This window comes from Pagrus pagrus (assembly GCF_965226575.1).
Source record: "Pagrus pagrus genome assembly, chromosome: 9".
NCBI classification, from domain to species: Eukaryota; Metazoa; Chordata; class Actinopteri; order Spariformes; family Sparidae; genus Pagrus; species Pagrus pagrus.
The window spans coordinates 23,433,715-23,461,421 of record NC_140193.1 but is presented as its reverse complement, the minus strand read 5'-3'; the positions used below and the strand labels follow the sequence as shown (position 1 = coordinate 23,461,421).

Below are 27,707 nucleotides of genomic sequence, written 5' to 3'. Positions count from 1 at the left end.
CAGCAAAGACTTAAGAAAGTTATTGTACCCAGCAAAGAAATAGTCTCAAAACCTCAACTTGTCATTTTACACAGTTTTTGTACAGATTAAGGAAACAAAGTAAAATGTGTTACTTTTTTACTCTACAATTTAGAGGTGCTGTTTTGTTTGGACAGAGCCAAGGTAGCCAATCCCGTTTCCGGTGTTTATGCTAAGCTAAGCTAACCATTTCCTGGATTCAGCTTCATATATAATTGACAGATACTGTCTGAGAGTAGTATCAATGTATTAATCCCATAATACTGTATTTGCATCACACTGACTGCTCATTATGTGCTCAAACAGTACAGCCACTGTTCCTTAGCTTCCTTAGTGCTTTACTGGGTTTCTCAGTTTTTCTCTGGTGGTAGCAGCATAATGTAGACCAGCAGAGGTTAATGAAGCGTCCTGTTTCTTTCCCTATAGACCTGGTCTACTAATTAGCCCCTGGTGCTCCACGATGCCATAATTACACTGCAGACTGGAGCTTTGTCTGCTATAAGTAAAAATACTGGGTGAGACTATACAGGTTTACCCCACTGGACTGAAAAAAAAAAATCAACTCTTTAAAATGCAACCTAAACCCTTTTTTTTCCATTGAATGTAAATAATTAAAACTTATTTAAAATAGCTGCTAAGAAAGGTTATGACGTGATAATCACCACATACGTCTCGTAATCCAGGAGGATCATGTGATTAATTTAGCATGGCCTCTTTGGCGATGAGCATCTGATGCTGCTCACTCCCCCTGCCTCAACCTTCTGTCCACAGAGCTAAATACAGAGTGATGGATAACCCAGTGGCTCACTGGGGGGTATGGAGTCCAATGAAAGGAAAACCTTTTTGACCTCCCTCTTCCAAGCCAGAGGTTATTGATTCTCTGGAACCCTCCTTTTACCCCTGCCACTGATCTTTGCCCTCTGGATATTCTCAGTGACACCATTCGTATCATTTTAAGCTCACACACACATACACAGGGGGTTGAGGGTTGAGGTCAGTTTGGAAGGAGAAGGAGGGCACAGGGAAAAGGGAAATTGGCTTGAGTGAGAAAAAAGGAACAAGAGAGGAGGAAAATAATCACAGTGAGAACATTGATATAGATAATGGCAGTGAGAAAAAAAGACGGTATTGGGGCATAGCAGGGAAGATATACGTGTATGATGGGAAACAAAATCACCTGCAAGAGGAGAGTGGACAGGATGTGACTAGTCCTGTGAGATCAACACTCTGACAGACAACAGAGACCAAATTGGATTGTTTATCAGGTCTAGTCTACAATCAGACCGATGTACGTATAGTGATATATGCCAAATGAAGTAAACCAAAAGTCTATAAGGACTTGCTAGATAGGAGCACAGGGGTGGCAAAGCACAGCGGATATTATTAAGAGTAGGAGGGTGCAGACGGGCAGACCATCATGTTTTATTAAGACCTGTTTTCCAGCCAGAGACATGAGTCAGCCTGCTCTTGTCAGGGTCGTAATAAGCCAAGGGGCTGCCACTTCGCCGGATCCTCACCTCAACCCAGCAAGATTGTACACGCCCACTCCTTTAGCTCAGGGCTTTAGATTAAAATAACTGTCTTGATACCACAGTTGGCCCTGAGTAAAATTGTGCTGCTTTTGAATTGGTTTGCCTGTTCAACATCTTTTCATTCAGACTTGTATACCTTGACAGAAGACAGATCACCATGTTTATACGACATCAAGAAATGCCAGAGAAAAGACTGAAGAGATGCATCAAGTGAAGTGGCCTGTAATCCCACTCAGTCTCTTCTTAATCTCAGTAAACAGGAGAAAGAAAACTGTAGCAGGAGATTTTGCCAGAACACGGCTCAGTCTGTTGGTGACAATTCCTGTGTGAATTCTGCTATATCCTGCCAACTAATGCTCACATGTGCTACACTACACGTCTCATGTACCAGCGCAAAGAGCATTTGTCCTCCTTGGCATTCTTAGATAACAGACGGAGCAGGAGGAAGCAGCCATTGGTCTGTCAGTCTGCCTCTCTGTCTCGGTTGCGTTACAGTTGCAACCATTGGAAATGCTCCAAGTATGAAATATATAACCCCTCCTCCTCCAGGTAATTGGTATGCGTATTGACAGCAGATCAGGTCATAACAGCTCTAATGAGCACAGCCGAAAGTCGTCTCACCCCTTCAGTGAGATTGCAGTTTGTGTCACACTGACCAGGCAGCCTTTGGAGAGTGTGAGGCTTTGCTGTGCTGCTTAAATTCATTGGGCATAGATTGGGCGATAAAGAACACAAGTACCCAGACAAGAAGCCAGAAGGCCTGATGAAAGGAGAAGTAAGGGTTTATTTCTCCTCATTTTTAATGCACTGTTTCCCCAAATACCAATTTACATGCCACTTGAAGTGATGTCTTTTTATCTACAACACTATTTGCATACATAATTTTCATCATGTACACTCTGTTGCCATCAAGAAAATAAGAGCCGAATACAAGCTGTATTTTGCAGAATGAGCTGTGTCATGTGTTAGAAATGAAGCTTTGCTTTGCTATCAGACAGATTCTGAGATGCCAGCGTTCACTGGCTAAATTCCAAAGCCATAACTTAATGTGCAGCTTCTGCTTGCAAAACTCAAACTTGTGCGCATGTGAGTGTAAAGATGCTTGTGCCTGTGCACAGTGAGCACCTGGTGTTTCAAAGACTCAGCCAGAGGTAAGGCAAGCAAATAGCATCCATCAAACAAGAGTGAAAGGATTTCAGAGACACGCAAGCTACTATAAGAAACATCAAACCGCAGGGGAGGGCCATCTTGTTCCACAACTGATGCTGTTAAATTGATTCTGACATCCTGAAGCCATATATGGTGTCCCAGTGCCACCAACTGCGGTGGCTAAATGAGGCAATTTTGCCTTGGGAAGGACATGGAAAGCGTTATCTGGTGAAGTGCACCAAACAAAGGGAATGTGAGGCAAAGATTAAAAGGTTATTCTGTGGCAGGGCTGGATGGCAGACTGTATCTCCAAATGACAGAGGTTACAAATGCACACTGCACTCCAGCTCCTCTTAGCAGTGTGATTCCCAAAAGCTGACAGAGAATATGGGCAGCGTCAGGACCTTGAGAAAATCAACCGTTTCATACGCACAAACGTGTACTTTCTGTTCTCTGTCAGTTTGCCTCTATCTCCCTCTCTCGCTGCCTCCCTCTCCCACACACACATACATACAACATCACACACACACAACTCCGTTCAGCCAAAACACCCATGGGGAAGAGCGTCTGGTTGCTGGAAATGTCAAACTGCTTTGTCACGTCCAATCTCAGTCAGGGAGCCTAACCACTGTGTGTAGAGTGGGCATGTGTGTATGTTCTGCAGAAACACCCAATCCCAAGGCTAGCAGCGCTGTCAGTCTGGGCTATCAGTTGAGCTTTAAAGAAGGGCAAGCATTCTTGACTAGAATTAAATGCGTGTTGTATTTGATAAGACAAGATAGAATAAGAGTAAAAAATACAACTGTAAAACAAAATTATGAGAGCAAAAATGTTGCTCATCTCAGTTTAACTTGTTCAACCTCCTGCAGTGGTGCAGAAGTTCACGAGAAGGGTGTGTCAGTACAAAGCGAATCTAATATTGCCTTGTTGGTGTTGTTCCAGCAACATCACAGTTAATGTTGCTCCAGGACCATCATTTAAAAAAAAAAAAAAAAAGCGACAATGTCCCAACTTGAGTCAGCTGTAGTGGCTGAATGGAGTAAGTGCAGTCAGACTGTCACTCTGGCGTTTATATACAGTTGGGAATCTATTACACTGTTAATGGATTATTTTAACACTAGGTTCACTAAGGTTTGGGAACAATCGCTTAACATGTAAAGTTACTTTAGAGACTGTGACAATGAACAACAGCATTTTACATTACATGACATCCTTTTTTTAGCTGATGCAATAAGAACAGAAACTGGACCTAGATCCAGTGTGTTGGTCAATAATAACACAATAACACATTACTCGCTGTCATTGTCCCGTACGCTCATAATGTCCACCCTGCTATGTTTTTGGTTAGCGTTGAAAAACAGTAGTGCGAGGGGAGGGATGGCTTGACCGCTGCCGGGTGACAGCTCAGCTGCCTTTATACAGTGTGTTGCTCGGTGGTACTTACATTCCAGCTTGTGCTAGCTGTTGGCAGCAGGTATTTCAATTTTTTAGATGAGTATGCATAGCAGATGTGTTCCTTTTGTACTTCAGTGCAACTGTACACCAACACTTCACTGTGTAATTGGTGTCATCCTCAGTGAAGTCCTTCCATATATACTAATCTATGCCTGTTTAGTCAGAGCCTTCAGCAGCATGTCAGTGCTCTCTGCTGCGAGACCTTTACAAATGACCATTACTCAAACAAATTGATTGGAACGCTTCCTGATCTGCCACCACTATGATTAAGATTTGATAAGGCAGCTAAATTTTACTTTAAGTTTAGGATGGTGCAGCAGTTTCCCATGTCAGAGTCACACGCTTTGTTGACCTAAGCATTCACCTGAACCTCCTCCCAATTACATTTTACAGTGCTAAACGGTCATGTTACTTCTATCATCTCTCTGCTTAGCATGATTAGTATGATCCTTTTTTTCCCTTCTCTTCTCTTAACACTTTATTTGGTTCCTTAAAACAGCAATACGTCATGAAATTTACCCACAAGATCCAAGTTCAATGAGATAATTTTATCTGCTAATTCTATCATCATCATCATCATCACTTGTTTTCAAAGCACAAAACAAGACTGCAGATCAGCCCTTTGAGACTCTAAAGAGTTTGTACTGTAAGTGTATTTGTGTGTAGGAGGGTGGATGGCAGCGGTCCCGTTTTCCTGGGGCGAATTTGATCTTTCCAGCAATGCTGCAACACACTCTTCATCTGTCTTAAAGTCTTCCTCTCATTTTTCACTTTTTCAATCCTTCCCATTGCCAGTCTCACATGCAAGTCTTTTTTTAGGGTGAGCGATTCTGCCCACTCACAAGCTGTTCATTCCGCTACATACATGCAGTTCAAGGCTGTGATCACATCTGTCATATTGTCTCTAACGGAACGTACAGTTACAGTGTTTGTCTAAATGAGGATTGTGGGCTTTTGTCCAACTTTTTTTTTTCTCCTCACATTCTTTGAAGCCATGATTGTTTCTATTGTGCAATGTTGTTGTAGGCGTTCTGTCCCACTGCTATTCCCACAGGAAATAACATACATTTATTGCCCCTTTCCCTTCTTGTTTCCGGCTGTCTGAATACACACTGATTCTGCTGTCTGGGTGGATGTTTCTCCCAGCAACCAATGAAAGGATCTTGATTGTTTTTGAATTTTCCTACAGTTTATCTGCTGGTTCTCTTTGCCTGTTTCCACCTCCCTATATACCGTACATTCTATGGTTGGCACCTTCAAAAAGAAAGAGTGCACGTCTGTGCAACCACGTGTATTCTTTCAGTAAGACTTAATTTTACAGTTCCGTTAATTTCATGGTAAGTAGGTGGTAATTACCAGGCAACGTATTTGAAATTTCTTTGAAATTACCCCCAATTTGCCACAATAAATAAATCAGAATGTATAGGAAATTAGACCAATATTATTTAATAATAATATTCTGCTATTTTCCAATAAGCATTTGATAATTAACTGGTAATTTCTTTAACACATTTCCAGGAAACCTCCAACTGGTTTCTGCTTAAATTCGGCTGATCATGCCAACAATTTCCCACAAGTTTCTGTCTAACCTTCCCTCAGCAGGGCACTAAATTGAAGTGAGTTAATGCAACTTAACTTCCAACTAGTTCCTGTCTAACCTCCCTACAGCAAGCCCCTAAACTATGAGTTTCCTGAAAGTGTATTAAACAAATTACCAGCTATTTAATTATTGCTTAATGGAAAATAGCAGACCATGATTAATAAATAATAATTTGCTTTACCTTTAAATATGTCACTTGGTTATAACCACCTATGTAACCATAACATTTGTGGACCTGTAAAAATAATAATTAGACTCTCTGTATTAAAACATCTGACTGGCCATTTCAACCTGTGTTATCTTGAACTAAAGGTGTTATTGATCACATTCAGCCATTGAATGTGGCATTCCATCTCCACCCTTCCACTGCATTCATGTCATGTGATGCCAATTGTGTTACAATATTTACTCACAACCCTTGTTAGAAGCTGGAACCAACTGTCAGAATTCTCACACAGAGATAAACAAAACAATCATTTTGGACCCGACAATATTTTTCACAATTATTAATTCACAATTATAATAATGTTTTTCAGGAAAATAGATACTGTTAATCCTTCACCTTTCTACAAGCTCTGTAGGTGTTTTTTCTTTACATGATTTGTCTACATAAAATGCAGCTATACTGTAAATTTACGCAGTAGGAAAAGCAAATTCTACCTAAGAAATCTCATCACACTGCTTCCTTAACCCCTTTGTGAGAATAATAAAGTTAAGGTCAGTGGCACATTTTACCTATCCTTTCCATCTTGTCTGCCTGAGCTATGACCATCAATCAGACTGAAGATGATATATCTCAGACAATCCTATCCTTACTACTCCTATCGTCATGGCATTGCTAGCTCATATCTAGATCTGAATTTGAAGTTTAATAGGAAATGAATGAAAGTGGCCATTGAGTTTCTACACACTTCTTCTTTCCCCTTTGCCCGTTGTGTGCAATTTACATTGATTGCAATTGAGCACATCTCTGTTTCCACAGCAACTGATGCGGTCCTCTGTGTTCCACATGTTCATCCTGAGCATGGTCGCTGTGGACGTCATTGTTGCCGCTAGCAACTATTATAAAGGCGAGAACCACCGCAGGCACTATGATGAATTTTACCTGGCAGAGGTGAGATGGTTTGTGTATTTTTAATTTAATATGCTTCTTTTTGTTGCAACTCCAAATATCCACCCAAACCCCCTCATTTTAACACAAGCCCTTTGACCGAGGCTTTTAATTCAAGCATTGTGTTTTTGTTTTATTAGACCAAAACAGTGTGAGATAATGTTTTTGATTGCATGTTTTGTTAAAAGCCTGTTGAATGGCACCAATGTGGGTTTCTCACTCCAGCGGAGGTCCTCTTATGCACACGTGCACACAACGCTGGGCTGTATGTGTCATGCAGGTTGGTTCGATGTCATCAGTATGCAGGTGGTAGAGCACCAACAAAGACGATGAGGAGTGTGTGGCCACCCCCCCATACCTCTCACACACACGCACAGCTGAATGGAGGAGATAAGAAAAGGGAAAAACCACACACAATATTACCTTCTCTCACTCCCTCCATCCATATCATACAGCCATCGGTCTGCAGATTTGCTCCAATCTGTGTGAAGGCTGTGCAAGCAAAATAGGAAATGGAGGCAGTGGGTTTAGAGTTAAATGGAGTTCAATGCACCTTTTATTGGCAAAGTGCCAATTTCATTGTCTCATTCTTACTATATCTCTGCTGAAGAGGTGGTAGAAGCATTCAGATCCTATTCTTCAAAGGAGTCCTCCAATGATTTAGTATTGCACTTACATAAACGTAGGGGACTGGAGAGATAAGAAATAGAATGGTCAAAATAGATGCAAGAGAATGAGAAATCTGGATTTTTATTCCCTTCTTTTGGGTCCAGCTCAAAAAACACAATATCCTATAAAGCAGCTTGATTTCTAGCACAGGCTTCCTGTTAGAAGATTACTCAACTCCAAACCCAAACCAAGAGAAGAGGCTGCGTGGTACTTCATCAGTGGGGTACCTAATAAAGGAGCAATTTGTAAGACTTGGCTAGCATTTGTTTAATTTAAACCATTCAATAAATAAAGTAACATAATAACAGTGTGAAGAAGCATCATTGTTATGTCAAAGTCTGTCTGGCGATAGCCCGATAGCCCCCATAGTTTCAGCTGGCAGATATATGCCAGCTGTTAGCGTAATAAGTGAACAAAATAAACTCACAAAATGTAAAGAAATGAAAGGCTCTTACTTCTATTTTCCTTATCAAACTGAAAAATACACCTTCTGAATATACGTTTCCCTCTTTTACTGAACTAAGATGAGTATAATTGCCTTGTTAATTAGTTTAAAACATACTTAATTCAAACTCAACATAAACTAAATAAAATTCACAAACACAGTCTGGTTCGTCTTTCCACAATCTTCATTGTTGGCCTCAGATTTTTGCTGAGGTATGGAGGTATTGGCCATAGAGATGTCTGCCTTCCCTCCAATATAATGGAACCAGATGATACTCAAAGGGCCAAAAAAAAAAAAACAACTCAACAGCAATGTGTCTTTCCAGAAATCATGCACCCGCAACTGTGTCACCACGCAGAAGGAAGTATGCATTAACATACTGTATACTCATGGACGAGATACTAGCTTACTTCACTAACTAAACTCGCTAATGTTACAGCTCAGCCGAGGATGATGCCACATCTCTGTTGTGAACTGCATTTGTAGCTGGTTAAGGCTGAGCTATTTTATAATATTGGGTTGTTTACTATGTATTGAGGCATTGTTTTATAATCTTTTTTTTCATAATCTGCAAGTAACAAGTAACTACAGCTGTCGAATAAATGTGGTAGAGTGAAGTACAATGTTTCCCTCTGCAGTTTTTTACACCAGAAGACTAAAGAAGCAGAAATTGGGAATACTGAAGAAACACTGAACATTTCTGTTTTCTACGTTCGACCCCAGGTCGCCTTTACTGTGTTATTTGACCTGGAGGCTCTTCTGAAAATCTGGTGTCTGGGCTTCACCGGCTACATCAGCTCCTCCCTACACAAGTTTGAATCTCTGTTGGTGGTGGGCACCACACTGCACATTTACCCTGACCTCTACCACTCTCAGTTCACCTACTTTCAGGTATGGATACACACATACAAATTTCTACAGTATGCATTTGTATTAATGTATGCATGTATGAACATCCATAAATCCCTCTATATCTTAAATATGAAACTGAATCATCTACACTTGAAATGAAATTGCAGTGAGAAACAGAAGCTGTGAATCATTTTGTGACAGCTCTTTCCTGTGATAATGAGTACATATCAATCATGCCACTCTCCCATGTTTAGAACCTTTACTGTATTTATTCAAAATGCTTTAAATGTACTGTCACCACAAATGTCTGAGATTTGGCTAAATTGATTTCTGAGTTTAACTGCAACATTTTTCAGTGGTGACACATTTTTTGGGGACATTTACGGTTGATGGATTCGGAGACATATTGTGGTGGCTTAAAAGATATTCAGCATAAATCTGAGCCTGAGTGTGCAGTTCTCAATTTCTGTATGTGAGGCAGAGAGCGAGGGTAGTCCTGATCATTCTGCAGGTGGTATGTGGTGTAATAATTTCTGATTTTGCCCCTTGAGATTATTTAGTTGTGGTAATCTACAGTATAAATGCTGTGTTTGCTATACGATTGCATGTGTGTGTGAGCTGACATCCTCCAATTTTCTTTTACTTATTTTTTTCTGTTTTCAGGGCAGAAATACATATCAACTGTGAATATGCTGATGCATGTGGGAATGATGCCTTGTAGCGATATCATCCTTAAACAGAGCCTTAAAGCATTGCACTCTGAACAAACTGTAACCCTGTGACCTTGCTGTAGGTAGCGTAATGAAGATGATGAAATCCTCTGCGGATGATCTGGTGGGAAAGGGCTTCTTGATACTCCTTTAATGAGCCTTGACCATACAAGCTGCCCTGATCCCTACTGGCTCTCTCAACAGCTGCCATCCTCACATGTGTAATCAACACATGCAAAAATATATGTATGCTGTAGCTTTGTTCCACTGAAAATAACTGCTGACTTCTCATTCTTTGAAATCTTTTTTTTTTTTTTTTTTAAATGTTCTAGTTATTACTGCCAAACATTTACTAAAACATATAATAGTGTTTTGACTTTTTGGCAGCCATTTTAAAACGAAAATTAACTCACAGTGACTAGAGACCAGTGTCGGGGTACTCAAAAAAGGAAAATGCGATGGCAATTTAATAGATATCAACAATTAACTCTGGTTTAACACATGTTGTAGTGCAAATCTTGCAATGTGAAAATTGCCCTTTTTCAAATTGTGACTTCATAATGAAAATCAATCATCTCACAACCACTAAGTTATATTGAAAGAAAAGCATTTTTTAAGTTGTAAAAAACTGTTTATGTTGTAAGCCATAGCCCTTAAACATACTAGAATGGCACTCAGTAAAGTGCATACTTCCACCAAGGCCCAACCGTCCCCTTTAATTGAATCAATCCCAATCCGATATCAAATAAAACATAATAATCCCCAAATCCCTGATTTTTTTTTTGGATCCGCTTCAAATTGTACTAACCCATAAATACCATGCCAGCAAGATCCATGCATTATTTTCTACGAATTTAACAAAAAATTCGAACATGCCTTATCTTGAAAACTTCAGATCCGTACCAAAAATGAATGGGGTCTATTCTAGGCTGAGACTTATCCTCCATCCAAGTTTATTGGAAATCCGTTCAGTAGTGTTTGTGCAATCCTGCTGACAAACCAACCAACAAACATACACAGGCAAAACCATAATCTCCTTTGCAGAGTGAATTAGAAAACATAGTTGCTATGAAGAAGGTAATTGAACTTGACATCTCACTCCATCAAAAATGTTTTTGGCAGTTTACCTGCATTTTTATATTAATAGGTACAGTAGTTTTATTGTATTCTGTATACAAGTCACGTGTGAAGTCTGAACAAAAGAAAATCAAATGACTCTGGCTTCATGAAATAACTAGAAAGAAAACATTTCTGTCTTAACAAATACAATTAGGGAACAAGCTCTGAGCTGAACACTTTATGCAAGTAGATTTTATAGATGCAGCACCTCCCTTTCTATATACGTTTGCACACATATTAATTTGTCTGCTGTTGGCTAATGAGCAGAGCAACTGAGAGTTGAGAGCCTTCCTCACTCTCACTCATGGGAAAGCATTTCTCATTCACTTGCCCTGCCGATATTTTCCCAAATAGGACCTGGTTTAAACAGGTGACATTTAATCACAAGTGATTAACCTTAAGGCTCACAAGTCTGTGCTGGCTATAGGAGAAAGGCCTTGGCTACACAATCAATGATTGTTTCAGATTTGTATTTAATTTTATCCCCCCCAAGGGGTGTTTCACTGCTAAAGGCTAACCTTACTAATTGTCTTTCAGTCTGGACCAAATGTCAGATGCTTTAGAGCCCTACTTACAGCTTTTACACACATACACACATACAGTACAGTTGGCAGAATGATTTTTAATCAGCCAATGGAACCCACCTCGACACTTGCAGACAGAATTGCAGTGACTTCAGTAGCAGCACAATTTAACAGTTCAGTCCATTCATTCATTTAGAAAGGCAGGGCATTGTATGGTTTGGGACATTTTCTGGTAGGGATGCACTGAGCCGATTCAATATGGGTTTCAAATGTCGGGTGGGATATCGGTGACAGTGACAATGTGACACGTTATACAATTCAGTTTTATGTTAAGCATTGCTTTTTCTTGCAAGAGGCTAGAGCCAGAGGCACATACAGGAAACACAGCTGGAAAGGCAATCTCACAATTGTTCATTGTTGATTTTAGGGGTTGACATATTTGTTTCTCTTGAAACAGTCAAATGTATTTTGTTCAAAGAGATCACTGCTAAATATGATACTTAGTCTTGTGTATTTGTCGTTGTTTTTCCTGTTTTTGTCTGTTGGGGCCATAACTCCCTAACCCTAACCCTCTGTTATTTTATTTAAAGTAAAACAATCCAAGTATGAGCCCAGTGTTATATGTATCAATATAATAGACTTGTTTAAAACAAAAAGGATGGTATCAATGGTCAAGGTGGTAGGTGATCAGACCCATGCTGATTTTGTGGATAGTAAGTTTGTTCACATTCATTTTTCTATGATTTTTGTATTATAAGATGGTCAGATATTTTATCTCTACAGTCTATCAATGGCATTCCTCTCTGCCATTTCCAAGCTGTGTTCCAAAAAGAAAGAAAAGCAGGGAACTAGTTTTGCTGTTACAGCCTTATATCCTCTGTGAGTTTACCCTCCTATGGTTTGCTCTCAGCCTCAGAGCTTGCATCTGTTGTAAAATGGATAGTGGTCATCATAGTCTGTCATCAGAAGAAGGCAGTGTCTTCCCACCCCATCTGTCATCATGCTGTGAATGTTATTGCTGTATTTTGTTTACTGTAGGTTCCCTCTTAGACCAGTATCCTGTGTTTGTCTCCTTTATTTTTGCCATATATCCGGGGAACTGAACAAAAATCTTTGGCCAGAGGCATCACAGCGCAGAGCTCGATCAATAGCCACTCTCTGGATCCCCGATCAAAGCCTGACCAAGATGCATTACCTTTTGTGGGTTATTGTCACCACAAGCAATTTAGGGGCTAAGTCTGTTGACAGAGCACAGTATCACTGCACCTCTGCCATTGGGTCAAGATCAATACTCTTTTTTTTTAAATCAACTTGTAATCAATGAGCTGTTATATGTTTGCTTTTTTGTAATCCTGGTATTTATTTTAAACTATCTTAAACTATCTTTTTTGTGGACTATGAAACTACTGTTCCCAAGACCAGAAATAACAACGCTTACACAAACAGCAACCTTATATTATTGACAATCATGTATGTTTTTCTTTCCCCTCAGGTGCTACGTGTGGTGCGTTTGATCAAGATCTCCCCAGCTCTGGAGGACTTTGTGTATAAGATATTCGGTCCAGGTAAAAAACTAGGCAGCCTGGTGGTGTTCACAGCCAGCCTCCTCATAGTCATGTCGGCCATCAGCCTGCAGATGTTCTGTTTTGTGGAGGAGCTGGACCGCTTCACCACATTCCCAAGGGTAAGGAACTACTCACACTCACCCTAGCACCGAGAGAGCAATCTGCATGCTTTTAAAATATTTTTCAAAAATATGCAAGTCAAGTGGTCTATTTAAGAAAACCCTTTATGGGTCTGATCATAATTCATCTTATTTATTAGATCCATTTTTGAATGTGTGCTTTAAGGTAAAGTGTGCATCAATGAATCAACACCGAATCACTGCATAAGCACGAGTTGCAAATTTTTTTAACAGATTGTAAAAATCTGTCATCAGGCGTCAGCATAAACTTTCCTCGCTTCGATCAATCTTTGCTAAGCATGATGGACTTACTGTAATTAGCTTCTCTGTGTTGATGGCAGGTAAGAATTGATCGTTGGCTTCACTTGTCAGACCCGGAATTTCAGCCCATATTTCATACAGTCAATGTGGAAGTTCCTTGAACTTGCATTCATCCGAATGGCTACACTTGGTAAAAACAGGAAAGGACAGTAATTGCACCAGCTGTTTAGAAAGTGGTTTTGTACTTGGTCAGAATACATTAAGAAAAAACCAAATATAACAACCCTGCAGATATCAACATACCTTCCACTACACCTACAGATGCTGCATTTGGAGTATTTAAATTCTTCATTTATTTAGTTTGGTCTGCAGCTAATTTAAAAATATATTAAAGCAGCATTTTCCAGCAATATTTTTATTTAGTTAGAACCACCTGATTTTGGTATATTTTTTACCTGCACAAATGAAGCAGACCAAACCCCCTCAAGACCCAGCTCAGCTGCTCCTAGCACATTTTGCCTGAATATGCCCTAACATTCAAATAATTTGCTCTCAGGCAAACATGAACTGTAATTAAAATCAGAATATACAAGTAGTACTGTATATGGAACACTGCATGAAAATTTAGAAATTCATACGAGCTGTTCCAGAGGGGACCTCAGACAAGCAACGGGGAGGCCTGCAGATGTTGATGATGGGTTGCTCGATAGGTCCGCAGATGTGGCACCTCCTTTGATTTCTGAGTGCTCATGAGCTTCTTTTTCTCTCATTAGCCACATCTTTCCATCCTTATCTTTTTTTTTCTCCCCTCCAACATTTCACTGATCCCGGGCACAGCGGGACACGAAGGGTTGCTCGTAAACAGATGCCACTTGTATGCTGTGTTACCCTTCCCTCTCTCTTCTCTGCCTCACACACCCACATGTATGCACACAGACGCACGCACACATCATAGTTAATGATGTTTGGCTGCCTCCCCTAAGGGCAGACCTGTTGCTGGGTTTATCTTTATCCATGGTGACTGAGACTTGGGAGCGGGTGGGAGGGGGCTGGGAGGGACGGGGCTGCTGTCTGGAGGTGAGATGCTAAGAAGGAAGCCCAGGCGTGCTATTTGACTCCGGGGGCCACAGTGTTGCAGCTGGCTGTTCTCATACACCTTCATCTGACCTCTACAAAGTATATGAGAGGGCAGCAGAACAGAAAAATGTCTGTCTCCTATCTGCTCCCTTTGGCTTGTTTTTCAAAACCCCACAATCGCATGCTAGAGAAGGATGGTCAGAAGGGGATATGCGCATCAGCTGTGTGATATTTGCTTTCCTGTGAAAAAGCATGTTTCAAATGTCAGATCTGTCGTTTTCTCTGCTGTGTAATTTCCTCCCCATCCCTGTCTCTCTTTCCCTCTCTTCACCCCTTCTACTTGTGTACTCAGTTGCCTTCTCTAGCCTTTTGCCTCTCACACTTTCTCTTATCCTGTGTTTTCATCCCTGTAGGCATTTATGTCCATGTTCCAGATCCTAACCCAGGAGGGCTGGGTAGATGTCATGGACCAGACCCTGGTGGCTGTAGGTCATATGTGGGCTCCAGTAGTAGCCATTTACTTCATCCTCTACCATCTGTTCGCTACCTTGGTGAGGAATATACCGTGCTGTTTCAAACATACACGTCAAATGAGGTTGAAGATTCTTTTGAATTGGAGTTTTTTTGGTTAAAGAAGTATTTCACTGCCAGAAAGTTGGCCTTTGTGAAAAACTATGGTGTATAGAAAGATGCAAATATTTTTGAAACTGGTGCTACATGACCAGAGAAAACAGAGGAAAAGGGAACTGGCAGGCCCTTTTGCTCAAAAAGTAGAAAACCTACAACAACTTTGAAACAGGAAACAGGAAAGCAGCCAGCTGGTACAAATGATATCATATTATAGCCAAACAGTACAAAAAAACTTTAAGGTGAGAAAGAGATTATGAACAAGATTGTGGTTCATATTTTAATCAGCACTGCCATGTTGTAGAATTTGATAAGAGTTTCACAATCTTTTTCTTTTGCAGCTAAACTGTATGCTAAAATATGTTTCTGAAAACATTTTAAGTGGGTTAGGGTTAGGGTTAGGTAAATAAAAGGGATGCAACGATACAGTTAGCCCACGTTTTGATTCGTACCTCGGTTTTTGGATCACGGTTTCGGTTCAGTTCAGTACGCATTTTTTGTGATGAGCACTGGTGATTTTTTTTTGTGTTTTTCTGAACTGGTAGGATTCGTTTGTCAGAAGGCATCAGAGACATTACCTGCTCAGCTATCCCGCTTCCACATAGCAATATTGCAGCGATACTGCGGCGCAGATGCAGGCTCATGTTTGAAGTGTTTCCACTTGTGTAGGCGACTCGAGTCAAGCAGCCGAGTCATGTTTGCAGACAGCAACATTTCTGTCCACTCTGTTTTTGTTCCCTCATTGTTATATTCAGCACCAAAACCAAAAATGTCCCCACACTGAAGATTTGAAAGAAGATCATACGGTTCAAAATTATATTGAGATTTGTAGCATCCCTACAATGAAGTAACAGAATCTTGGTTTGTAGTTTATCAGTACTGTCTAGTTGTGACAGGCGATTGGTGAGACGCCCCTCAATCAACCGATCTGACTTACTTTTTGTGTCTGTGCAAGCAGGCATACAAAAGTGCTTCAGGACAATCTGTCGTTGAGAGTGAAGATAAATCCACTTTTTAATCCCAAAAGTTTTAAACTCTGTGCTGTCCTCAAGCTTCTATCTTTATTCCTCCAGAAGCTCTGGGCTCTGCCCATGGCTGTCTGCCGAGCTTGCTAGCTCCAGCAGCTGTCTGTAGTATACTGACACATTTTGCGTCATTTGGCAGAACTTTAATGGCAAAAGAGTGGGAGGCTCTGGAAGAAAGGAGGTTCATCATTGTTCATTTGCATATACTACCAAAACTGTAATGATACAAGCTGCTTGAAAATCAAAAAAAGTTCCTGTTTAAATTGTCTTTCAGTGCATTGTATATTTCCTGCAGTATTCCATTATGTTAGTCAGTAAAAGCAGGTTTGGGGAAAAGAGTGACAAAAGGATACATGAATTGTTTTCCTAATGCATTCAATTAGTGCCCCTGCCCCTTCAGTGCTCTCTCAAGTGGTACGTCTAATCACAGCTAATCAGACTTGCAGGCGTAAGAAGTGCTGACATTTCAGTGTTTGGTCTTCTTATATGGGGAGCCATCAGACAGCACAGACAGTCTCTGGATGACTCACACATCACTCCAGACAGTCAGGATGTCTTCCTGAACAGATGAAGCAACAAATGCAATTACTAAGCAGATTTTGTACTTTTGAAAAACTCTTATTTTTTATGATAGTAATAATGAGAGGAGCATATTTGTAATGTGCTCACTCATAGCATATGTTCTTATGCACTTCCTCTTGTTGCATTGTAGATTCTGCTCAGTCTTTTTGTGGCTGTTATCTTGGACAATCTGGAGTTGGATGAAGACTTAAAGAAGCTCAAACAGGTAAGAAGCTTTAGAAGCTGGAAATTATGTTCAGAGATCTATGAAAAATAGACGGTTTATTTATGTACAGTATGAGGATTCCATACCAAGTAAAGTAACCACTACATAATGAGTAGATGTGAGATGTTTCTGAGTTTGTGGTTAACTTGTGCCGCAGAGTTGCAAGTTTTCACAGCATCAATTGAACATGCAAGTATGTACTGAACAATCCGTAATTGATTAGGATATGACTAGGGTACCGGTACCTGGACTTCTGTACTGGTATCCAGCATTGTTTCTGTATTTTACTCTCTGTGTAATAACAAAAAAGTCATTTCAGTTATAAAATACAGGTTACCAAATATGACCGACATTGCTTCAAAGGAGGAAGCTTTTTAAAGGCCTGTGAAGCAGCTGGAGAAACAGTTTTTACTCTGTGTACTTTACTCAACCTTGATAAGGCTAAAATGAAGAAACTGATTGAATATCAGCACAGTACGGGACTATATAAAAATATGAATAACTGTCAAAAGGAACATTAATGACAAACAGTAGAAGACAGCAATTTGCCATTGCAGCATCTGTCTGATGATCCAAAGAAAAAGAAGAAACACTGGCATTGTCTATTGAGTTGTCGTTGTCACGACAGCAGTGCTTGCGTGCTGTAATATTTATACTATTGGTTTCATACTAAGCTTTCTCACATACTGTTTTGGCAAACTAAAGGGGATGTTAGTAAGGAATTATGGACGCAGCCAGGTACTGACTTTTGGCTAACGCTAGTAAAAATGTAGGATTATGTGAACCAAGACAGTGAAAAAAGCGCAGTTACGTCCAACAGCATCTCTGACTTGCTAATTAATTACATAAATATGTTGATGAAGATGTTGATGCCTCGTCGTTCATGTCGGAGAGTTCAACTCTGCAACGAGCCCAGCGCTGGCCGAAGGAGTGAGAATGTCAACTGTGGCTGCTGCAAGGGGACCTGGCTTTCAGGCTATCAAACATGGCAGACTCTGGCTTTAAGATATATTTATTATTTGACCAGGTCAGCTTTGTATTTCGCATCAGTAAGTGTTGACCTGACTTACTGTAGCTTGTTGCAGGAATGATGTCTTGTGCTGTCTCTCTCTTTAATGTCTGGTCTCTTTAATGTTACTCAAAGGATGTGTTCTCAGGTACTGAAATTCGGCACCAATTGAGTTGGTAATTGGTAGTAACACTGTTATTCAGCCTGTTACCGATTCAAATCAGGTGTCACTAATTCTCCAACTGCAAGTGCCGGTTTCTTCTGAGTAACTGTGTGTATGTGTTTTTTTGTTTTTTCCACCTCTACAATCAGAAAATATGAAAAGACGAATGGCAGCCCAACAAGTGGTGTATGCTCTGAGTTGAGTATTTTGATACTGGACTTTCTGTTTCTCTCCCGCTAATTCAACCGTGGCCTTGCCACAGTGAGCAAAGCTAAAATTGTGACATGGCATTGCCAGGCTAAGCCACCATGTCTGGTTGATCAAATACTTACATTCCTCATTGGTCATTACGTTTGATGCCTTCTAGTGGTTCACCTCCAATGTAGAAAATACCTATACCTAACCTATTGGTAGTCTCTTTAATATGTGACCATTTTCAGATGGTTGGCTGATGTGAATTGGTCAGTGTTTTTGGTGGTGGTACTGTACAGAGCTAATACTAATTAAGTACTAAGTAAGTACTTATTCTAATCACCCGTGGCACTGTTTACACAGACGTGCAGGCTGGTTGATCTCTGTGAACTCGATGCATTTCATTGCCTGCTTGTGCTCGGCGGCTTAGTAAAGCACAGAAACATAGCTGCCTTTTTTGTCACATCAGTTTAGGGATTTCGGGATGTTAAAATGTTGACCATTCATGTTTCATCCACATGGACACCCAGTGCATAAATTCTAATACATTCAGAAAGTTACACTGTATTTGATCTATATAGTTGCCACTAATTAATCACAGTAACACGTGGCAAGAAATTAAGGCACGAAAGTATTTCAGTACAAAACCTTTGGCATATCAACCAGTCAGGATTACAATAGTGAAAGTACCAAAATGTTTCCATGCATCACATTTAAAAATGCCAATGCCTTTCCCCATGATCTGACCTGAGTTAACACAGCACAGATTTGTCTGCTGCGTGCCATTTCTGCTTGTTGTTTGCTGCTACATTTTATTTAAAAGCAGAGCACTTTCTGCTGCTACCCTGGGAAGAGTGACAGGGTCGTATTATGTGCCCACATGTGGGCAGGGCTCTGAGTAATTTCCTCATTCTCACCTTTTTGGGGCTCTTCTCTGGAGGGTTGAGTAAGTGGGCAATTAACTTTTAAAAAAGCAAAACCCTGTTGTGTGAAAAAGCTGGCACTTAAACACACAAGGCCTTGGTGCTAGCCGTTGCTCAACGGGCAAACTTTAATAAGCAGTTTCTGTCATCTGATGCAAATGAAGTGCGGCTGCAGATGAATTTCTGAAGGGAAATGGTCACAGACAGAGAAATGTCTAAACTTAAAGCCAATTAAAGTCAGTTTCTGTTTCTATTTGTAGCCATACAATATCTTTACATAGATTAATTAATATAAAATCTTACTGACATGAACAGGTTTTAATACACACACACACACACACACATACACACACACACACACACACACACACAAACACACACACTCACACATACGCGCTCACATAAACGATACGCACTGTGTGTTCTCATATCCGGCTGGCAGGTCTCAGCTCTCCTGGGCAGGTTATTTCCCACCCACAGCTGAGTGATTAGGCGCAGTGACTGTAAAATTGCCTATTTTACAGGTGCTTCAATCACGGATAGGGAGACTGACTATAAATAGACTGTAGATGGTGATCACCCTCCCACAAGAGAAGGCTTCTGCAAACATTTGGCAAGAGCCCAATGACACGGCCAACCTTTCTATAAGAAATACACACGTGGGCTGTGAGGGATGAGAAGCCAATTACAGTGTATGTGATGAATCATTTTTTGCCTGCTGCTTGATGGATGACTTCATTGAGTTGGCACCGTAATGTTTGTTATTTGTCTTCAATGTGACTTGTGTCCATGGCGAGCTCTTTAAAAAAGAAAAAAAAATGACCATATACCTGAGGTTGTTTTTGTTTTTTTTCAGCTCAAACTGAAACAAAGTGTTATGGGTATGGAATGGATATGGAAAAGCCACATGTGTATTCTATTCCCCGAGACGTTTTTAATCCTTTCTTGTTCACAGTTGGCCAAACACGCAGACAGTCGCTGTGTTCAAATTAATTGGAAAGAATGGAACAACAAATTGAAGCCGAATAAACTATTCAACCAGTGTGTTCGTGTAAATCATAGAATTCTGCCTCGATATTATTTGAAGTCAAATAAGGGACGGTGTGTGTGTCTCTGGTGGAAAGCAGAAAGGATGCTCCACACAAGTTGACAATACAGGGGATAATGCACGGTTCCGTCGTTTGTGGCATAATTAGTCAGAGTGAGCTGATCACAGTTGCATTTCCTGTCATACCCAAGGTTGCAGCTTCTGTGGAGAAAGCTATATTTTTGAGGAGTTTATCTTTTCCTAAGATAACATTCCCCGTCATGCTCCACGTGTGCCAGAAATATCAGCTGGAAAACCAGTCAAACATGTCAGCTCCCCTCAGACGCCATTGTATTTTGCTTCTACCCATGAAAGACTTCAGGCATACAAGACATGTGTAGTCGCAGGTGTGCCAGTGGTGTCTTTTTGTGTGTGTGCTTGGTGCGTACATGTCACATTGAAATGAAAATTCACATGTGCAGTCAAGCTTTGTGCGATAAGACCCAGCTGCACAGCACAATTATGCACGATGATAGTGAACCAGTCTTCAGATTATTTCCCATATGTGTTGGTTAGTCACTGCCAATGTCATGTCCATGACAGAAGCAAAAAATATCGCATGTGGCTTACATACAATTAAATTTTCTTTCTCCATGATGTTTCCAAAGTCTGTACATCTAATCCATCTAAAATGCATGTGTGAAAAAACTGCAGTGATATTAGGCTGGAGAATGAATTTACATGTTGGACTACAGACTAAAGAAAACGACAGCTTGAGTTTACCCAAAACCAGCAATTACTGTAATCCGCAATGAGATGTCCCTGTTGGGTAGTTTTGGTTGATCAAAGATACTAGCAAAGCAACACGGTACATGAAATATGCACAGCAGAAAAGTAAAACAGGTCAGACCACCGCATTTATATCTATAAATGTTACAGTGATGGCTGAAAGTGCCAACACATATAAAGTTTGCCAACTCCACAAAGCAATTCAATTCAATAGCAAGCTTTCTACCCAGACTGTTGGAGTTAGTGCGATGTTCAAGGTGATCAGTCTATACTCTTATTATACTGTACCTTCTGAAAACACTAGGCATTCACTGTCTATGTATAATGAATTGATTGCGTCTGCCAAGGGGATTATGTTTTCACCCATGCCCGTTTGTTTGTTGGTTGGTTGGTTTGTCAGCAGGCAAAAAAACTATTGAATTCTACTAGAGATGTTTATGAAACTTGGATGGAGGATGAATCTTGGCCCAGAATAGATCTTGTTAACTTTTAGTGCAGATCTGGATAAAGGGATGGATCCAGGATTTTTTTCTCACTTTTGTTAACATTGTGAGATAGGGCATTATTTCTGCATCTTTGTTCATTTCTTTTTGAATAATAGATTGATCTTGAAAAAGAATTGGCATGTTTAGTTTGCTGGGATCTATGACTGAGTGTAATTCTGGTCTGCTTAAATTATGCTTATGCAGTTATGGGTGGTTTAAAATTTAGAGTGACACAGCTACAGTATCAAGTTCGTTAGTGAATAAGGCTTGATTGCATTAAAGTGGACTGTTGGGCCTTGGCGGAGGTTTATGCTTTATTGAGTGTCATTCTAGTTTATTTAGTATGATTTAGTCAGTGTTCATTGTTATTATTTTATATTTTATAGTTATTTTAGGTTTAGCATTCTCTTTAGACGGAAATGCTTAGCAGCTTTTAACACATTTTAATCATTTTTATTCCTCATGTTTTCAGTTGATGAAGTCCAAAACCTTTTAGTCCAGTTTGAGCCAACAAAAAGTCATAAGTCGGAGTGTTTGCTCTCTTTCATTTAGGCCAATAAGCCTCCATGTTTGCCTCCATGTTTGCAAACATGGCAGACAGCCTGCCTTGTAGGTTGTTCTTACAAATAAGTAAAGAAATAATACACAAATATCTTCCAAATAAATTGTTGTGTAATTTTAGAAATAACATTTTCACTAGATAGTAACATCAGTAATTAATTGGTTTGCCATTTAGCTTTTTCTGGTCAGGACAAATAAGTGAAAACAAATTGATCTGTTTGTCCAAAGATATAAATAAATAAACGTGCAGGCTATAAACAGCAGCAACAGGCGATGCACCCTTAGACACATTGGGCAGGTCGGAAAACCAACATTTTTTCCCCATACGTGTCACTCAAACAATAGGACAATATGATAAAGAATTTCACTTGCCTGACCAAAAAGTTAACTTTGCTTTAGCTAACTGACGTTAGCTAACACATGAATCCAGCCAACGCTTGCCTGGAAGCCAGGCTCATTCATTCATTACCACATTGCTGCCATTGTTACTGCAAACTATTTTTGTGAGTGACCTCCAGCTCGGCTGAGCCAACGTTGCCACAAGTTGACATACATGTAGTTAACTGGCCAGTAACATTCTGACATTCCACTGATAATATTTTAGTCCCGTCTTGTCTTGTCAAGGAAAACAAAAGTTTTTATTACTAAAGATCTATTTTTAGCTCTTCATCGTCTTGTCTTAGTCAAGGAAATGAGGTCGTTGACAAAAATTTTGATTTTTTTTTTTCTAAATTATCACTCAATATAGTGAATTCAATAATGTAGTACATTAAGGTAGGACCTGTTGGTGATCACCATACTGTATAATACTCATTTACAGTTCTCCATAATTTTCTCCTGGCTATAATGGCCATAAGTCATCCCCTGTGTTTATTAACAATGTTGTCCAGTCAACCAAAAGTTTGACTGACCCTCCTTGGGAATTTATTTTAAGCATAATACGTTGGCAGCATCCTGTTTATAACAGTTTTGTGAGTCTGTTAAAGCAGCTTCTGTTGATAAATATAGAAGGGGAATCCCTGTGAGTCATCACATATAAATCCCAGTCAATTTTATTTATAAAGCCTAAAATCATAAATTTGCCTCAAGGGGCTCTACAGTCTGTATGGCATATGACATCCTGCTTAGACCTTCAGAAAAAAACACCTTAGAGGCCAAACAGTGTGTTTGGTGGAAGATACTGTACGTACATAATCACCTCATGAGTCAGAGCTGAGAGTAAAACTAATGTTGTTAACAGATTTGTAGAGCTACATCAACTGTGACAGGCTGCTTCAGAGACATACAACTTCTAATGGTTCTATAAGACTGCACTCAAACAGCTTTTACCTTTTAGATTCATAAAGCTGGTAGTTTTAAAGTGGCATTATATCCTGCACCCACCCAAATATATATAAATAGCGGGTTCATCAGTGTCGACATCTGTGCTCCGTGGATCATTAATGAAGCAGATCAGCATGGGCAACCTTTTGGCCGTCATCATGGCGTCACCAGGGCTGGTTAACGTCACTATTTATATAAGCTACTTTTCCTTGACTGTCGCAGATATGCGTGAAGCAACAGGACTACTGTGTCTGGCCATGTTGCTGATTTGATAATGACATAATCAATAAGGGATGTAGCTAAAAACATCCGTCATCATTTGTATGCTGATTGCAGCCCTGCCTTTGGAGGGAACGACTTGCATCTGTCAACTTCGACAGACCATTTGTCTTGATTTGGTTTTTCATCTCGGTGTCAACGCTTGAAACACCAGCAGAAGCACAGAGGCTTATGGGTAGCCGCACTGTGATCAAGCAGATTAGTGTTAGCTCGCTGTACTGTAATATCAGGTTGCTTTAATGTTGTGTGACGTGAGCTGTTGGCAAGTAAAACACTTCTGAATCCTTGCATTATAATCACAGCCTGAGAACAGGAATTAAAGTGATTTGCTTTAAATACACACATAAACTCTGCCACACACAGGTGCATAAAGTATACACACACATGTGCACACAAAACACACATGTATGTAGGCATAAAGAGTGGTCATTGATAATTACGGAAGCGAGAATAAGCAGGGCCGCAGCTAACGAACAACCAGTTTATTCCACCATTCAGATGAGCCAGGGGCACAGAATTAACGGGAATTTCTAAGTGGCACACACACAAACATACACATCTTTATGTGCACACATACACACACGCAGACTTATGTGTACGTGCACCAGTGCATCCTCCACTCATCAGTGTTGATTAGGATAATGCATTTATTGCGTGAAATTAGGTTTGCTAGAATTTTTTAATGAAATGAAGTCTGGGACAGGAGAAAGGTAGACAGCAGAGGAAAGCAGAAGTGAAGGGAGGAAATAGACCCCCCCCACCCCCTGATGTGTGTGCATGAGGGCATACACACGCACATCACCCTCCCAGGGGTGTTTATGTTCATAGCTGATGAGAAAAGAGTGACTTTCTCATTAAATATCATTTAAAAAACGTATACTGTGCAGCAGAACCTGGTTGTGCACTCTGATGTAATCTGTCAATAATACAGTCAAACTGAACAGCTTTTCACAAAGCATAAATGTTTGTGATGGCCATGGTCAGTAAACATTCCCTCCGACAAATGCTAATGTGGGAGTTTGTCTCGAAACACATAGTCTGAAAGTTAAGATAAGATTAAGATTTACTGATTTTACATCATTTAAAGTAGAAACAGACAATGTCTGTCCCCCTCCCGTTTCCAAGTGGTATTATTGTTGGTGCCACTGTCACAAACACAACTGGATCATTTTTGTTTTCCTCATAGTCACAACTACCAACAACATAGGAGAAAATGTGAGTTTAGCCATTCATTTGGTCTATAATGGAGACGTGAAAGCAGATAGAAGTGGTGTCAAGCTGTGAGCTGGACGGGATCGCCTGTCAGCCTTCATTTTCCCAGAAGACTTTGTTGCCGGTGGGAGACAAAAAAAGCAAAGTGAATGCAAGGTACAGAGAACCAAACCCAGACGCAGATGATGTCATTATTTCCAAAGCTATTACACTGCGCAATCCATATTTACTTCATAATAATATGCTAAAACAAAAAACTTGTTGCAAACCCTAAACCTTATGATAACCCTGAAACACGAAATTGTAAAAGTTACATTTTGTAGTATGACTTTAGATGGAAAACTTTGAATTGAATGGATATCAATTTAACTTATAATGACTTCATGGTTCAGAGGCTTGTGTCTGAGATCATTGTACGTTCATGGCAGTGACTGTGGCTTGTTTCCTTTTCTACAAGTGGACTCAGTCAGCATAAAAGCACAATGCAGCCTTTTTTTATTTCATTATTTTGTTGAATTAGGGACACTGCCTATCTCCAGAATGTTTTTTTGAGCTTTGTTGCTAAATTGTTGAATAATTGACCGACGAGGTATGGCAGTCAGTCATGTATGCTAGAAAGAAACTTTGAAGAAACCATTAAGAGATTGCCATATTTACTCTGAAGAGGCTGACATTTCCTTTTTTCTTGCCATCCTTCACTCTTTTCCAAGATTACGTTTTTTTTGTATTGACTTGCACTTGAAGTGCCACCAAGATACAGAGGAAGACAACAAGAACGGGCCAGTAGCTGCATTTGATCTGAAAAACAAGTTTGTTTATTGGACATTGTTGCTGCCCGAGATTGCTCTCCCTTCATCTATGGTGTCACAGGTTGGTGGGCTTTGTGATGGGGGAGACTGATGTCCCATTTTCATCCAACAAATCATTCCTGCCCACAGAGCAATGTCTTCGGGACCAAGGGGAGATGCGGGGAAAGGGGAAACTGTTTATCCTGTGCCGGTAGATATCAATCAAATGAAGAAGAAGGTGTTTACCCCTAAGGGCAGAGATGGTGATGATAGTGTGTTTGTTTGTGTGTGTCTCCCTGTGTGTGTATGGGTGTGAATTGTCAGTGATGATAAATCTGTGTGCGTTTTTGCGTACACACTAATTTTTTATTTTTATTTTTATTGCATTTCTCTGTGTGTTTGTGTGAAAGTGGAAGTGCCTGGCAATCAAACAGGTCCTCGGGCCAGGTAGATGAGTCATGAGGAGCACATTTGGGAAATGTGCACATTCGGGAAATTGTGCAAGTAAAAAGCGAGGAAGAAAGCAAGAAAAGCTAAAAGCATAGCTACCTCTCTTTCATCTGCAGTTTGTTTACATAATGCATGCAGACAAACCAACATTTCAATCCTTTGCACATTGAGCTCTGAGACCTCTCACTCTGTCCTTTGATAGTTTCTTTTTCAGGAGAGGATGTAGCCTTGTGAGTGCCAGTACGAGCTCTTTGTGGGCACGGTAATGGTTTAAAATCATTGGTTTACATCTCTGTTTGCCCTTAATGTAACCAACATTAGGAACTGCCTATTAATGTTTCAATTACGGTGCTTATTTGTTGGTCTCAAGGTGTTGCTTGTCATGACTAGAAAAGAGAAACAGAAATTTTCTTGACCTATAAGCAGGCTTGTCAGGTAGCCACCAAATACACTGTATATATACTGTACCTGGAGTGCTAGGTCTGTGTTTGGAGTAGAGCTTGATTGATGAATAAGTCAGGCCTGTTTATTAGCAGGTATTAGGTTTTTGCAGATATTGCAGATCAGCATAGGTCAAATGATGAGTAAGCACAGGAATGCCAGATATGTCTGAGATAGTATTTTATCAGAAAGTAAAACATGACCTTGTTTGTTCGCTATGAATCACTGGCAAGTTGTATTAATCAACTGAAAAATGTAACCACGTAGTAAATACAGTTGGGTTCAATTCCTTAAAGACCAACACCTGGACACAATGACCTGTTTAGGGTGATCATACACCAAACAACTAATCAGTGCTGATAATACTCTATGCTAATAGATAAAGGAGTGATGATAATACAGTACATGCCTTGAATTCCTCAGATATAACTATGCACTGTTCTAAGCAGACCGGATGGCATTCAGCAGATGACAGAACACTCATTACAACCACAAGAGACTTGAGACTTGACTTGGACTTGCAAGAAATGACTTTTGAGCATCTCTGGTATTTAAATTTACATAACTCACTGAACTTTCAACTGATTTTCAAGTTGTTTGTCACAAATTGTTCTATAATAAAATATTTAAGATTAACTTAACCTATATAATTAGTGTCTAAGTGGATTCTCTTTTTACTACATTGTAAAATTGTTACAATAATAATTTTGTTCAACATTTTGGAAATATACAAAGACTTGATAATAAAGAGACTTAAGTTAAACAGTGAAGTAAATTTCTGGCAGGCTTCAGAATTTGGTTTTTAATTACATTTTTAGTGAAACATGAACATTTTGCTCTCATTTTATCACATTATCACAAAATAACATATGTCCATTGTATCAGTAGGGTAGTGTAAAGTTGCAGTTTAACAGTTACACATTCTGATAAAACAATCATACAGTTTTGTACATCTGAAAACAAAAGCACAGCGGAAATGAGTTAGGACTGCGTATTTTTTCAATAGGGATGACAAAAACAAATTTAGCCGAAATCTCATATAAATGTATAAAAAGATTGATGATGATTGATAAATACCATTTTCAGCATTTTATGAATATATAACTTTAAATGTTCATGACCTAAGTTAGCTGAACTCAAACTTAGCATCAGAGCAGTCACTCAGCTTGTGGGTTAATAAGGATTGCTTATATTGATGTGTCAAAGTCAACATGTTCGTATGTACAAATATCTGTCTGTCGAGGCTGAGCTCTGTATTAGCATAAAGGACAGATGGATCAATCAAAGCAGAACAATTTTGTGGGAGGACAGACTCACATGCTCACATGATACACATGCGTTCCTTTCCTTGCCTGGCCTTGCCATGCTCCTTGTAATTTGGTATTGTGAATGGATCTGTTGTACTGTTTGTTCATGTTCA

The 27,707-nt window shown here is 39.8% G+C and overlaps 1 protein-coding gene across 5 annotated transcripts in view; it reads left to right on the top strand.

Moving 5' to 3' along the window:
• The window catches only part of nalcn (sodium leak channel, non-selective), an 86,804-nt gene that overhangs the window by 28,558 nt on the left and 30,539 nt on the right, over nt 1-27,707 (top strand). For all 5 annotated transcript variants that reach the window (XM_084361550.1, XM_084361548.1, XM_084361549.1 and 2 more), the window contains 5 exons: nt 6,737-6,868; nt 8,703-8,870; nt 12,677-12,868; nt 14,620-14,757; nt 16,571-16,645. In XM_084361550.1, the coding sequence (XP_084217676.1) occupies nt 6,737-6,868; nt 8,703-8,870; nt 12,677-12,868; nt 14,620-14,757; nt 16,571-16,645 (705 nt within the window). The remainder of the gene's footprint in view (nt 1-6,736; nt 6,869-8,702; nt 8,871-12,676; nt 12,869-14,619; nt 14,758-16,570; nt 16,646-27,707) is intronic.